The 13,266-nt window shown below is 37.5% G+C and overlaps 1 protein-coding gene across 1 annotated transcript in view; it reads left to right on the top strand.

The window, feature by feature from the left end:
* The first annotated feature begins 4,803 nt into the window (after positions 1 to 4,803).
* The window catches only part of LOC121424528 (arylsulfatase B-like), a 12,870-nt gene continuing 4,407 nt past the window's right edge, over positions 4,804 to 13,266 (top strand). The window contains exons 1-2 of the mRNA XM_041620243.1: positions 4,804 to 5,516; positions 12,656 to 12,842. Of these exons, the coding sequence (XP_041476177.1) occupies positions 5,226 to 5,516; positions 12,656 to 12,842 (478 nt within the window). The 5' untranslated portion in view covers positions 4,804 to 5,225. The remainder of the gene's footprint in view (positions 5,517 to 12,655; positions 12,843 to 13,266) is intronic.

Raw genomic sequence — 13,266 nt, forward strand, 5'->3', positions numbered from 1 at the left:
ATGATTACGAAATGTACTTTGATGATTGTGGAATATGAATATATCAATAAATAAATAAATAAATAAATAAATAAATCTACCCCTCTGGGATTTACGTCCATGGGGTTTTCCCAAATCTTGCCACGCTTTTACTCCCGTTTATTTTTCCACCCTTTTGAATTAATTGATTTATTAATATTAATTTATTCACCACTGGTGGGATGGAACACCCAATCAACAAAAGTTGCTTTTCGCCGGAGTCCTATTATGTCATGATAAACATTTCATTCCTTTTCATCTTGAACCTCCACCCATCTGTTTCAAAGTCTTGCCATGTGGAAAAGAATGTTTTTATTTAATAACAAATTGCGAGGGAAACAAACTGATTGATGGCATATTATAGTCACCACTATAATCATCATGATCAAACTTTTCATTTTATCATCATTATCATAATTTTTCTACCCTATTGGGGGATGATAGTACAGGCCATCCCCCACTTGAAATATCGGGGGATATATCCCCCACCCCCCCCACCCGTGATCAACACCCATGATTATAAATCTGTCGATTTCATATTCATCATTGTGAAATTTCCACGTTTTGGGAAGTTTATATTGTGGTCTATGATGGCCTATGATCATTTCACATGACACCCTTTTCCAGATAATCATGATACTATTTTTGTTTTCATTCTCATCTCCGGCCTTTGACCAGTGAGCAAATGAGTTTTCATTGAAGAAAACTCGACTACTAGTATTTAAATCCCTTTTTCCAGGACTTTCCGACAGGGGGAACTCATTTTCCCGAGGAAAAAATTGACAACCCCCTCCAAAAAAAAAACGGGGGGTAAACCAAAAATTAAGGGTATTTCGTACACGCAAAAAAATTTGGCAAGTTAAAAAAAAAAGAGTCTTCACTTTCAAAGGGGGGCACATTTCTAATTTAACGGCATTTTTACATTACAAATTTTAATTGTGCCTTTCAAGGGGAAGGGGCACGGGCTGGCTGTGCCCCTGGGTCCGCCAGTGCCTATTTGCTCTAATTTATATATATCTTGTTCATATCCTTCTAAAGTACACGCTATTGATAATACACCCTTATCATCCTCTGTATAATGCATATTATTTCAAACGACTGAAACAATTTTTTTGTGGCTCACTAATTACGCTCACCGCCGCAATTTCCCCCATATACTACACTCCCTCGAATTAACGATTTGATAATCATTCTGTTTCTTCCAACTATGGAAAATTTGCTTGCTCGGTGAGCTCGCTCGCATTTGGATACTAACTGTTATCCAGAAGTTTACGTCACAACAAATCCATTACAATATTACCATTATTGTGATAGTCCTTGAAGAGAGTATTAACGACCCCTGTATGACATGTAGTAATGACCCCTAAGTACCCCTTATGTAATAAACAAAGCACATGTACCCCTTCAGTTACCCCATTCATGTTTACATGCTCTGTCAACCCAATGTTATACCCTGTATATATACTTTATTCTGTCTCAAATTTTGTTCTTCATACTGTCAGTCGCTGATGATCCTTCGGGTGAAACAGTCTGTACGACCAGCTTAGTTAAGCATCCAACCAATAAGTTATTTATACTGAGCTCCTACACAGTCGAGCACTATTAATTAGATATTGCAGTATATCACTACTTACTTGCTTACATATATATAGTATTATGCACGCAGTTATGTAAGGTATGTTAATACGCCAGTGGCGGACTGTACCAGAATGGAAAAAGAAGAACCAAATTATAGCCCGTGATATACACACCACTCATGCCACTTGACAGAGGTTTTGGGGCAACATTCTTTCTTCCACTTACTGAAGCTCGCTCGCTTTGCTCATTCGCCATATTAATCAATGGTAACACCTCATGCACGACGATTTTGATCATCATGTCTTCCAACTAATGAAAAATTGCTCGTTAACTGCGTTCTCTCGCATTTGGATATTATCTGTAGTTCACTAACACAACAAATTCATTATTACAGCCATTGAAAAGTCCTTAGATTATGGCAGCCTTTAACTGAAAGATAAGGATTATGTATACGGTTATATACCCCGTATACATAGCCTTGGGTGTGGGGATGTCCCCCAAATTTTTAATTTGCAGGTCAGATATACATCCCCCACCCGGGGGGGGGGGCCACTTACATTGACGAGTGGATACCATGCGCGACCAAAAAACACGTAAAAAGGATGTCTTTTTCACGATAGGGCACGTTACGTACGTAACGTGATAAGGGTGTCAAAAACACCAAAATAATGAAAAAAGGGTATCTATTTCGCTAGGATAATTACGTGTTTAGGCTCGAATATGCGGGGATGATAAAACAAAATTAAAATGTTTTATAAAGGATGTCCTTTTTGCCCCAACACTTCGTGTATAGAGTCCGATTTCAGCGACGTGTAGAAGGTGGGGTCGTACTAGACCAAATAAGGTAAAGCCGACGACCGAAGGACCCGTAACAATAAAACATTCCTGCACTTGTTTAGGGGTTCATTTCAGGGAATAGAGTATCGTTTTGTTTCCAATACTTCTTAAGGGTAGGATTTCACACGCCAATACTTGTTAAGGGGTGCTTTTTTAGAACATGGAAATTACGTGTTTAAGGTGCTTTTCGAGACCCCATGGTCGCGCATGGTATCCACTTGTGAATGGAAGTGGCCCCCCCGGGATCCCCCATTGCTCGGACCATATTTACGCCAGTGTTATATAGGCCTGTGTCAGTTCAATCTTCATTTCAATCTTTCATTTTGCATCATTACCCTCACAACTTGCATTCTTTCACTATCATCGAGTTTTATTCTACCTCGTTACATTTTATTCAGTATCACCCACTCCACTCACTATTTCCTTTATTACCATTTGTAGGCTTATCAAACATTGTAGTCCTCCCTGAGCATGTGTAGTTGCTGTTTTAACATTTTGTGGTTCACCTAAGTTGGTCATGATTCAGGACAAATCTGTAAAATTAAATGTTTATAATGCGCAAACAATGCACACCCATAATCAATAGTAACTCCATAATATGCTAAACACAAATTGAATATGAAAAAGGGGTTTTAATTATTGGGGTGTTGCATGGAGGCAGTTATTTGTGATCAGGGGTTATCTGAAATTTTCAACAATTAGGGTTTTCGCTGATGTGGTTTACGGTACAACATGTGGAGTGTTATAGAAACAGTGGATAGAAGAAGAGAAGAAATGGATAGGCGAGAAGGTGGAGATTTGAGAGTAGAGTATTCTTTCTAGGGTTTTATTTGCTGAAATCAACATTAAAGGACAAGTCCGCCACCCCAATAAGAACTTGATTTGAATAAAAAGAGAAAAAAATCAACAAGCCCAACATTGAAAATTTCATCAAAATCGGATGTAAAATAAGAAAGTTATGGCATTTTAAAGTTTCGCTTAATTTAACAAAACAGTTATATGCACATCTCAGTCGGTAAGCAAATGAGGAACTAATGACATCACTCACTCACTATTTCTTTTGTATTTTATTATAAGAAATATTAAATATTTTTATTTTCTCGTCATTGTCATGTGAAATGAAGTTTCAGCCCTCCCTGAACACGTGGAGTTCCATTATTTTAACATTTTGTGCTTCAGGCAAGGAGGTCCTAACCCTAATCTTATTTGGATGTGACTGGCTCGTTCATATAATTGGTTAAAAATAAGCGAAACTTTGAAATGTCAAAACTTTCTCATTTTACATCCGATTTCGATGAAATGTTCAGCATTGTGCTTGTCTGATTTTTCTCTATTGATTCAAATCAAAATTTTTCTGAGGTGGACTTGACCTTTACTATGAGTCACAGTCACACAATATGCTCAGCAAGACCGTATTAATATTGTCACAGGCGTTCAAGTTCAAGACAGCGGAAATCTGCCTGACCCTGCCCCCTTTTTTCTACTCTTTTGTTTTCTCTACCTATATTACGCAGGCGCAGATCGACGTGCAGATCGAAGTGCCTACCACAGATTCGTTGGGACCTACTAAGCCCACTGAACTGGAAATTCCAGATCAGTGACTATGCTCCATATGCTAAATTTATTACCCCCCCCATTGAATTGAGAACAGATTCGTTGGGACCTACTCTGCCCACTGAACTGAAAATTCCAGTGACTATGCTCCATATGCTAAATTTATTACCCCCCCCCTATTGAATTGAGAAAACTCCCTTATTGTAAAAGGGAATTAATGAAAACCCCGCGGGTGAAAAGCGCACAGCATGACAAAAGAATTATTGATCTCAATTAGGTCACAACGCGTATAACAACGGGGGGGGGGGGCACTCAGTACATAATGCATAGTGGGTATATGTGCCGCGGAGGGGACCCCCATTTTTACACTCAATTTTCCGTTCCAAGGCATAGCATTTTTGTCTTAATGAGAAAAAAGAACAAAGAAAGCCGCTCCAAGGCATAGCATTTTCTTCTTATCGAGAAAAAAAAAGAAGAAAGAAATCCGCTCCAGAGCTTAGCATATTTTTGGTTAAGCCGTTCCGATCGCGTTGATCTGCGAATTTTGGTGAAAAGCGCCCGCAGAGCTCATCCGGGCTGAAGGAGGCCGCGCTAGCTGCATCCACTGATCTCTCCCTTAGGGGAGAGATCAGTGGCTGCATCATGCACGCATGATCGTTCCATAGGCGTAGGGATGCATACGCACTCACACGCTGGCGATCCGTTCCAAACCTCCCCGTTTTCACAAACATTTGTAGTTCCGAAGCCCGTTCCGAGGACCCTCCTTTTTACAATAAGCCCGCTCCAAAGTCCTGTTTTGTCTCGCCCGCGGCACACCCCATTTTTGGTCGAGTGCCCACGGGTATAACAAAGATGGGTTTAATCTCTTCTTTGTAAGAGTTTGGTCCCTATATTGCACATCTTAAACACATTCAGCGGCTGCATATACTGCATGTATAATCAAGAAGATATCTCCTTGGTATAACAAGAATATTTCAGCGATAAATGCATCATATGGGACGGTGAAGATTGGCGCCGGAAATGTATTTTTTCTGTGTGAAGAGGAGGTAATGAAGTCTCAGCACGGTAACGTGGTTATGGACGCCGACCTTTAAGCTTACAATTAACTCTCGCAAAGATCATTTATGATAATCCGGATCTAAAATACCCCGGGAAAAATACATCGGTGATGATTTTGGTATGATTACTCTGACATACGATATATCATAGCGTGGACCCAGTTCTATCATAATCACTAGATGCTGAAGTTAAGGATGGCCTTTAAATATCTACTACCAGTTGTCGTACTGTATTGGTCACTGGAAACTGTTACTTCAGATCCTTCGCATTCTCCCCGACCAAATGTCATATTCATCCTCGCAGACGACTTGGGACACAACGATGTCAGTAATATCGGTCGCGAGCATGGATCGGCGATACAGACGCCTCACATTGACCGGTTAGCTGAGGGAGGGGTCAGATTGGATAAATATTATGTCCAGCCAATCTGCACACCTACTAGGAGCCAGTTACTATCAGGGAGGTACCAGGTAATAACTTATGTTTAAAGGGATGGTCCGGGCTGAAAGTATTTAGGCCTATAGCTCAATAAATAGAGTAGAAATCACTGGGCAACATGCCAAGAATTTCATCAAAATCATAGACATAATTGAATACACCAAATCAAAAGACATCCCTGGTGCAATCCTCCTCCTTGATATCCAAAAAGCTTTTGATAGTGTCTCACATTCATTCCTTTTCAAGGTTTTATCTAAATTCAATTTTAGTGAAAATTTTATCAGTTGGATCAAGGTTTTGTATGCTGAAAGAAAAAGTTATTTAATTAATTATGGAAATCTGACAAACCAAATAGATATGCAAAGAGGAATTTTCCAGGGGTGCCCAATTTCCCCATATTTATTTTTGTTAGTAATAGAATGTATGGCACTTGCAATTAGACAAAACCCTAATATCAGAGGAATACCTGTAGAAAACACAGACCTAAAAATTTCCTTATTGGCAGATGACTCCACTTGCTTTATTGATGGTTCAGAAAACTCATTCCAATCTTTATTTGATACCATTGAATTCTTTTCCGAGAGTTCAGGATGTAGATTAAATATCAATAAATCAGAGGCAATATGGATTGGCTCAAAAGAGGGCTTAACCTCCTACCCCTTTGCAAGTAAGGAATTAAAATGGAACCAACGTACGTTTAAAACATTGGGCATCCATTTTTCAATAAACACAGCTGATCTATATAATCTTAATCATAAACTAAAACTTAAATCTATTGAAACTACCTTAAATTGTTGGAGAGCCAGAAATTTGTCCCTTGTTGGGAAGATCTGTGTGATAAAGACCCTATTGCTACCACAGCTGCTTTATTTCTTTTCTGTGCTGTGTATTAAAATTCCTAAAAGATTTTTTAAACAATTGAATTCACTGTTTTACAAGTTTATTTGGAACAATGGTAGTGATAGGGTCAGAAGGCAATTCTTGTGTAATGATTTTTCACAGGGGGTTTACGCATGATTGACCCCTATACCTTTTCTCTGGCGCAGAAAATGTTTTGGGTAAAATTATTATTGGATGACAAGTATCAAAGTTTGTGGAAAGAGATAGAAATTTCTGTTCAAAAGAGATTTAGTTCTAAAGAAAATTTATTATGGTATGCTAATGCTCCCTCATGTGTTCTTGATAAATTAATTTCCTCGCAATTAGCTGAATCACTTCAAACATGGTACTTGTTTAGGGAATATTTTACTATAATGGAATGGGATACACCATTTTCATTGATTGGTAAATGCCAGTGTATTTGGTACAATAAAAATGTCAGATCTAAGTCAAAGCAGTATTTCTTGTATCAGAATTGGCTAAATAATGGAATTGTATTTATTTCTGATTTACTGAACCCCCCTCTCCCTGGCAGTATGTTATTTGAAGAGTTGATACTAGAGTATGATATAGCCCCTCATGAGAGGAGAAAATATAATTTCCTGATGAAGAATATTCCTGAAGACTGGCTGTCCTACTCTGAGTTCACACCTGACACAATATTTGAGGAAATTAAAAGAAAACTTCTTGCAAGTCACAAAATCCCAAAATATGCTTATGGTGTCATGTTGAAAACTTTTTTACCCGAAAAACAATTTGAATATTGGGGGAATTTCAGTGAATCAGGTATAAATGATTGGGAGAAAATTCATTTAAGTAATTTGAAATCTACAAATATTACACGTATTCGTTCATTTTACTTCAAACTGTTTCATAGGGCTATAGCCCTGAACAATTTTTTATATAAAATAAAAAGGAAAGATTCCCCAGATTGTGTTTTTTGTTCCTCATCACCAGAGACCTATATTCACTTGTTTGTGGAATGCCCTGTAATTAAACCCATTTGGAGCGAGATTATTCATGTTATGAGTAAGAAAATGAATAGAGTGGTGAACCCCTCGATCTTTGAGAAGATGTTTGGTTCTGAGAAGGACAAATTTGTTACATTTCTATTTCTTTTACTTAAATATTACATATATATATGTAAATTTCAAGGGAAAATTCCATCATTTGAAGGTTACAAAACATATATTGTTACTCACAAAAATTTAGAATATGCTATTGCAAAAAAGAATAACAAATTGCCTCTTCATTTCAAGAAATGGAGGTTTATATTTTGAATCCTCTATTGTATTTTTTATAAGGTGCCACAAATTTTAATGGCTGTACAGTATTCCCCCTATACCCAAAACAATATTCAACTGACCTACCCTACTAGACGGAAACACTCATAAGAAAGTTGTACTGGATAATCAATACTGAGAAGGATGCTATCTGACAAAAGGTGTAATATTTTGGTTTCTTTATAATGTTTACATTTTGCCATTTTATAGGGTAGAAAGCTATTTTTTCACATAATGATGCTGAGCTTCAGCTTGTTTTGGTTTGCAGAGGTCATTCGCATCCTGTTAATGTGTTTTCTTCCCACCCCCTAAATTCCACCAATAGGGCAGACATCATCCATTCAATCCTGATCTTTATTCTGATTAATGATTGTGAAGCTTAGCGAGTAGTTTTACCAAGCAGACACCATGCTTTGTATTATGTGTTTTTTTTTCTAACTTTTTCTTTTTTTTTTTTTTTGTTATATTGTAACTATTGTTTTACATCTATTTTAAATCATTGTAACAATCACTTGTAAATTTGTAATTTTGTTGATCCAATAAAACATATATAAAAAAAAAAAAAAAAAAAAAAGAATTTCATCAAAATCGGATAACAAATAACAGTTATTGAATTTTTAATTTTAGCAATATTTTGTGAAAACAGTAGTCATGAATATTCATTAGGTGGGCTGATGATGTCACATCCCCACTTGTTCTTTGTATTTTATTATATGAAGTTATGTTTATTCAATTATTTTCCTCCAAGTACTAGAAAAATTGGATTGACAACTGATTTAGTGCATTAGATATTTATTGCTGCAACTTATTTCATTGTAAGGGAGACATAACACAAGTATGAAATAATGAAGAAAAAAATGATTTTGTGTAATAACATAAGAAAACGGAAGGTGGAGATGTGACATCATCCGCCCACCTAATGAATATTCATGACGACTGTTTTCATAAAATATTGCTAAACTTTAAACTTCAATAACTTCGTTATTTTGTTATCCGAATCCGATTTTGATGAAATTTTCGGCATTTTGCTCGGTGAATCCTACTCTATGTATTAAGATATAAATATTTCAAGCCCGGACCATTCCTTTAAGTTTCTTCTATGCAGATTCATTCTTCCTGTGAGATAATTCACTCTACTGATTTCTGATTTCTTTTCTTATATTATGTTTTCTCTTATCTCTCATACCATGCATACTGGTCTCTACCTTTCACCCCCATGCTAAAAACTCTAATGCGTGTGCTGAAGTTGACCTTAGTAAATTCAGTCTTGCAAATGCAATCATCATTTTAGTGCACAGGTGTATTATTTAAAGGTATACAAACCAAGATGAAACATGTGTACAAGTGCATGTATTAGAACTAATAAACTCTGAAAACAACCATTAAGAATGAAAAGCTAAAACTACAAGGCAAACCATGATTTGTAAATAGGCGTCTTATAAATAATACACGTAAGTGTATATGGGATGAAATTAAGATGGTGTTTCCGATCACTTTATATTTCAATTTTTGAAGCACTAAATAATTATTTTCGAACGCATTTTTTTCTGGGCTTCATTTTTGTAACATATCACAGACACAGGTGACAAGACAGTGTGACCTTCCAGCTCAGATTTTTTAAAAGTCAAACCAATGTTAACCAATCACTTTAAGCATGCAATACAGTGCGTATCAAAAAAGAGTTTACACTTTGAAAAAACCCTGGGAATTAAAAAATATACAGCATGTGGGTAATTTTTTCACATATGATCTTGGGTTTGGGTCTCATCTATCCATTGAAATTAAAAGTTTTGACAGAATGTTACACTTGAGTGAGCACTGTCCATTTTTTAAAAGCTCGCAGAAATCTGTTTGCGCAGAAATGCTTGTTTTCAGGCTGTGTCAAGGGGAAAGGACGATATCAAACTTATCCTGCACAAAATTTCTCATACTATTCCTTTGCTCTTTTAGTCAATTGAATTAAAACGGATAAATTCAAGCATTTAGTAATAATTTTTGCACCCAAATTGAAATTTCAACACTTAGGAAGCACAAACTTAACCCTTTTTGTCCCAGCTGGATCCGAGGACATAACTGAATGTGAACAAAAGTTTATATCAGACATCTCCAGCATTTTTCACGAAAATTTTATCATTTAGAGTAGGTTTACATTTCATTTTTGATTTGATAGTTGTATCTCCACACTTTTCCGAAGCTTGGCAATGATTAAGAAAATGGAAATCAAGCCTGAGCCATTTCATGTAAATCACAGCTCAGTGTAAAGCAAATATCGTCACGATGGCCTCAGTGTGTGGGGAAATGGGGTGGGGCGCAATCTACTCTTCGAAGTGTTTTGGGCCAGGAAACAAGTTTAAAAGGTAAAATATACCTTCAAATCAATGTTACGAGCTAAATTCCACTTTTTCTTCATGATTAAGGTCTACCTTTATTCGTATAACTATTTCAAAGTTCTGCGCAAATCATTTTTCACTAACTTTTCAAAAGTGAGTGGTGCTCACTCAAGCGGAATAAATGGATCTGTACCAATGTTAAAATGTGGAAAAATCTTCAGAATATTACAAATATATAATTTTACATGATTTTTTCTAAGTGTAAACTTTTTTTTTGATACGCACTGTATACTCTAGTAGAAATATCTCTAATAATCAGGAGCACAAAATGATGGACATTGATTTGCTCATGGTGCCAAAAAAGACATTTCTGATATATGAAATAGGCCTATTGTTAACGTACTGATGATAATATAATTAAACCCAACCCTTAAAAAGATATATTTCAAATTAACATATACATTCTTTCTAAGGTACAATATCTTTAAATCAAGGAAAAGAAGACAATTTAGATGCAGAGGATAATTGCGTTGAAAAGCACAGGGACCCTAACACTAATGACATAACTCTATTGCAACCCTAACCCTATCTTAGAAGAAATAAAGCCCGCAGCAAATGACGTATCGCCTTACACTTGAATAATCCCCGCAAAATGCACAATCCCGGGGTGGGGGGGGGGCGGGCACTCAGTACATAATGCATAGTGGGTATGTGCCGCGGAGGGGACCCGCATTTTTACACTCAAATTTCCGTTCCAAGGCATAGCATTTTTCCCTTTTTGAGAAAAAGAACAAAGAAGAAAGCCGCTCCAATTAAGCATTTTCTTATTATCGAGAAGAGAAGAAGAGAGAAATCCGCTCCAAAGCCCCAATGCATCGCATATTTTTCGTTACGCCGCTCCGATCGCATTGAATGAGCTGCAGTTTTGGTGAAAAGCGGCCGCAGAGCTCCACCGGCGGAGGCCGCGCTATCTGCATCATGCACGCATGACCGTTCCATAGGGATCATAGAGATGTGTAATAACTCTATGAATAATATACATCTCTATGATAGGGATGCATACGCACTCACACGCTGGCAATCCGTTCCAAGGACCCCCGTTTTCACAAACATTTGTCGTTCCGAGTGCCAGAGGCGTCGATCATGGGGGGCAGCGGGGGGGGGGGGGGCGATCGCCCCACCAATGAAAATATTGGGGGGCAAACATATCGTTTTGCCCCCCAATAATTCCGCATGTGCAAAAAAATAAAATAAAATTGTAATGTTACACAGAAATCAGCAAGCGAGACTGAGATACACAACTCATTCTTTATTTAGAATCGTGCTTAAAATGTCCGATTTTCAGATTGGAGTATATAAAAATTTTCAGCTCGCGCTTCGCGCTCGCATCATTTCTATAGCAAAATCCTTATTTTTCATGATTAAATAGATGAACAGAATGACCCGTTTTCAGTTTTAAACCCCAAAAGAATTCCCGCTTCGATTTGCAATAATCTTTTGTTGGATCTTATTTTATTTATCTTGTTCTTTATTAAAAACTGAAATCGATTATTTCAGATCGAAATATCAAAATTTTGGTACCAAAAATGCTAGACTATCAAGCCTTCAGGTCTCAGCTCGGTCTTGGCACTCGCATTATCTGTGTAGTGAGACATGTATTCTCATGAATTACTGGCACCCTTTTTTCTGTTATCAGGTCAATATATCAAAAAATTTCAGCTCGCGCTTCGCGCTCGCATTAATTTGTTGCTGAGATATGTGTCTCTATATGATGAGTCATATATATATATATATAAAAATGAAGGTCCTGCGTCGGTTGTGGTAGTATAAAGCAAAATACAATGTGAAAAAACAACCGTAGACAGAAAAGTTGATCAAATTTTCGCCCACAGGGCTTCATCAGGAAATGATGAATTTATTAGTCAACAACACCAAGAAACCCAGTGCGCAAAACGCGAAGCGTAAAAAACAACGCGCTAAGAGGTAAGACGCGAAGCGCAACAGAACAAACGCACGGGATAGTACGTATATGTTACGTCTCCCATATATATATATATATATATATATATATATATAAAATGTATAAATATATTGTCTTTGCCGTTTTGCCCTTGGAAAGTTGATGATTTTTGCCCCCCAATCTGAAACTCCCCTGCCGAGTGCCCCCCCCCCCGGGTGCACAATGTTAAAACAACAAATTCTCGACCACCGCTGCTTCTGAAACATTTTTGAAACAAGGGGAACAGAGGTAGATTGTATTACCTCCTATAGTCTAGTTCTAAACGATTTTAATCGAATCTACTCCGAGGGTTTTCCTCGGAGTACAGGTTCTCGGTTTTGCCCACACACTCGGCTGGGCAAACGCACGGGATAGTACGTAAATGTTACGGTCTTAAACTGTAATCTCCTGCTATCGGTGAAGATATATTCGATTAAAATCGTAGAACGAGACTAATTACCTCCTTGTTCGTGCTCAGTCCATTTTCGTTCGGTAGGGTCCGATCCAATTATCCACAAGTAGTTATTCAGATTACCTTAATTTTGTGTCACATAACAATTGCATGTAGTTCTGCTTCTTGATCTATTATGAATAAACTTGATAAGGGCGGACAAATCTGTTTTCTTTCTTTTTTGTCGAGTTCTAGTGGTCATGACTCCCCCTCTGTTTTTTTATCAAAGATCCACACAGGTCTCCAGCATGGTACAATTAATGCTGCACAACCTAACTGTCTTCCTCTAGATGAGGTGACTCTCCCCCAGAAATTGAAAGAGAAGGGCTATGCCACTCATATGGTCGGGAAATGGCATCTTGGATTCTATAAAGCCGCCTGCATGCCAACGGAAAGGGGCTTCGATTCGTATTTTGGTAAGGGAAATCGTTATGACTGGTAGCCTCGACTGTTCCAAAGGGGCGGATCCCGGATCTCAGGGGGCATGCAAATGGCAATGCCCCCTGCACTACCTCTTTTATTACTTGTCAATTATTTTTAAGCCAATTTCCATTCGGGTTTCGATCTCTGATATAGGACCCTATTGTGTTGTTTTTAAGAAACTTTGTGTAAGGGCAACAATTATACACGGCTACCCCAGGTCAATTCTGGACCCACCACTGGTCCTTGCATGAATTCAACATGGCATTTACATGTAATTCTATCAGTTTACAGGGCAAATAAAAGGTCAATCAAGAAATCCGCAGTGAATAGGAATGTTTAATTTACATCACTTCACCGGGTCACTTCAGTTTTGTAATTGCTCAAAATGAGTGTCGGGCTTCCTGATGAAAACCATGA

The sequence above is a fragment of the Lytechinus variegatus genome, chromosome 11 (genome assembly GCF_018143015.1).
Source record: "Lytechinus variegatus isolate NC3 chromosome 11, Lvar_3.0, whole genome shotgun sequence".
Classification (NCBI taxonomy): Eukaryota; Metazoa; Echinodermata; class Echinoidea; order Temnopleuroida; family Toxopneustidae; genus Lytechinus; species Lytechinus variegatus.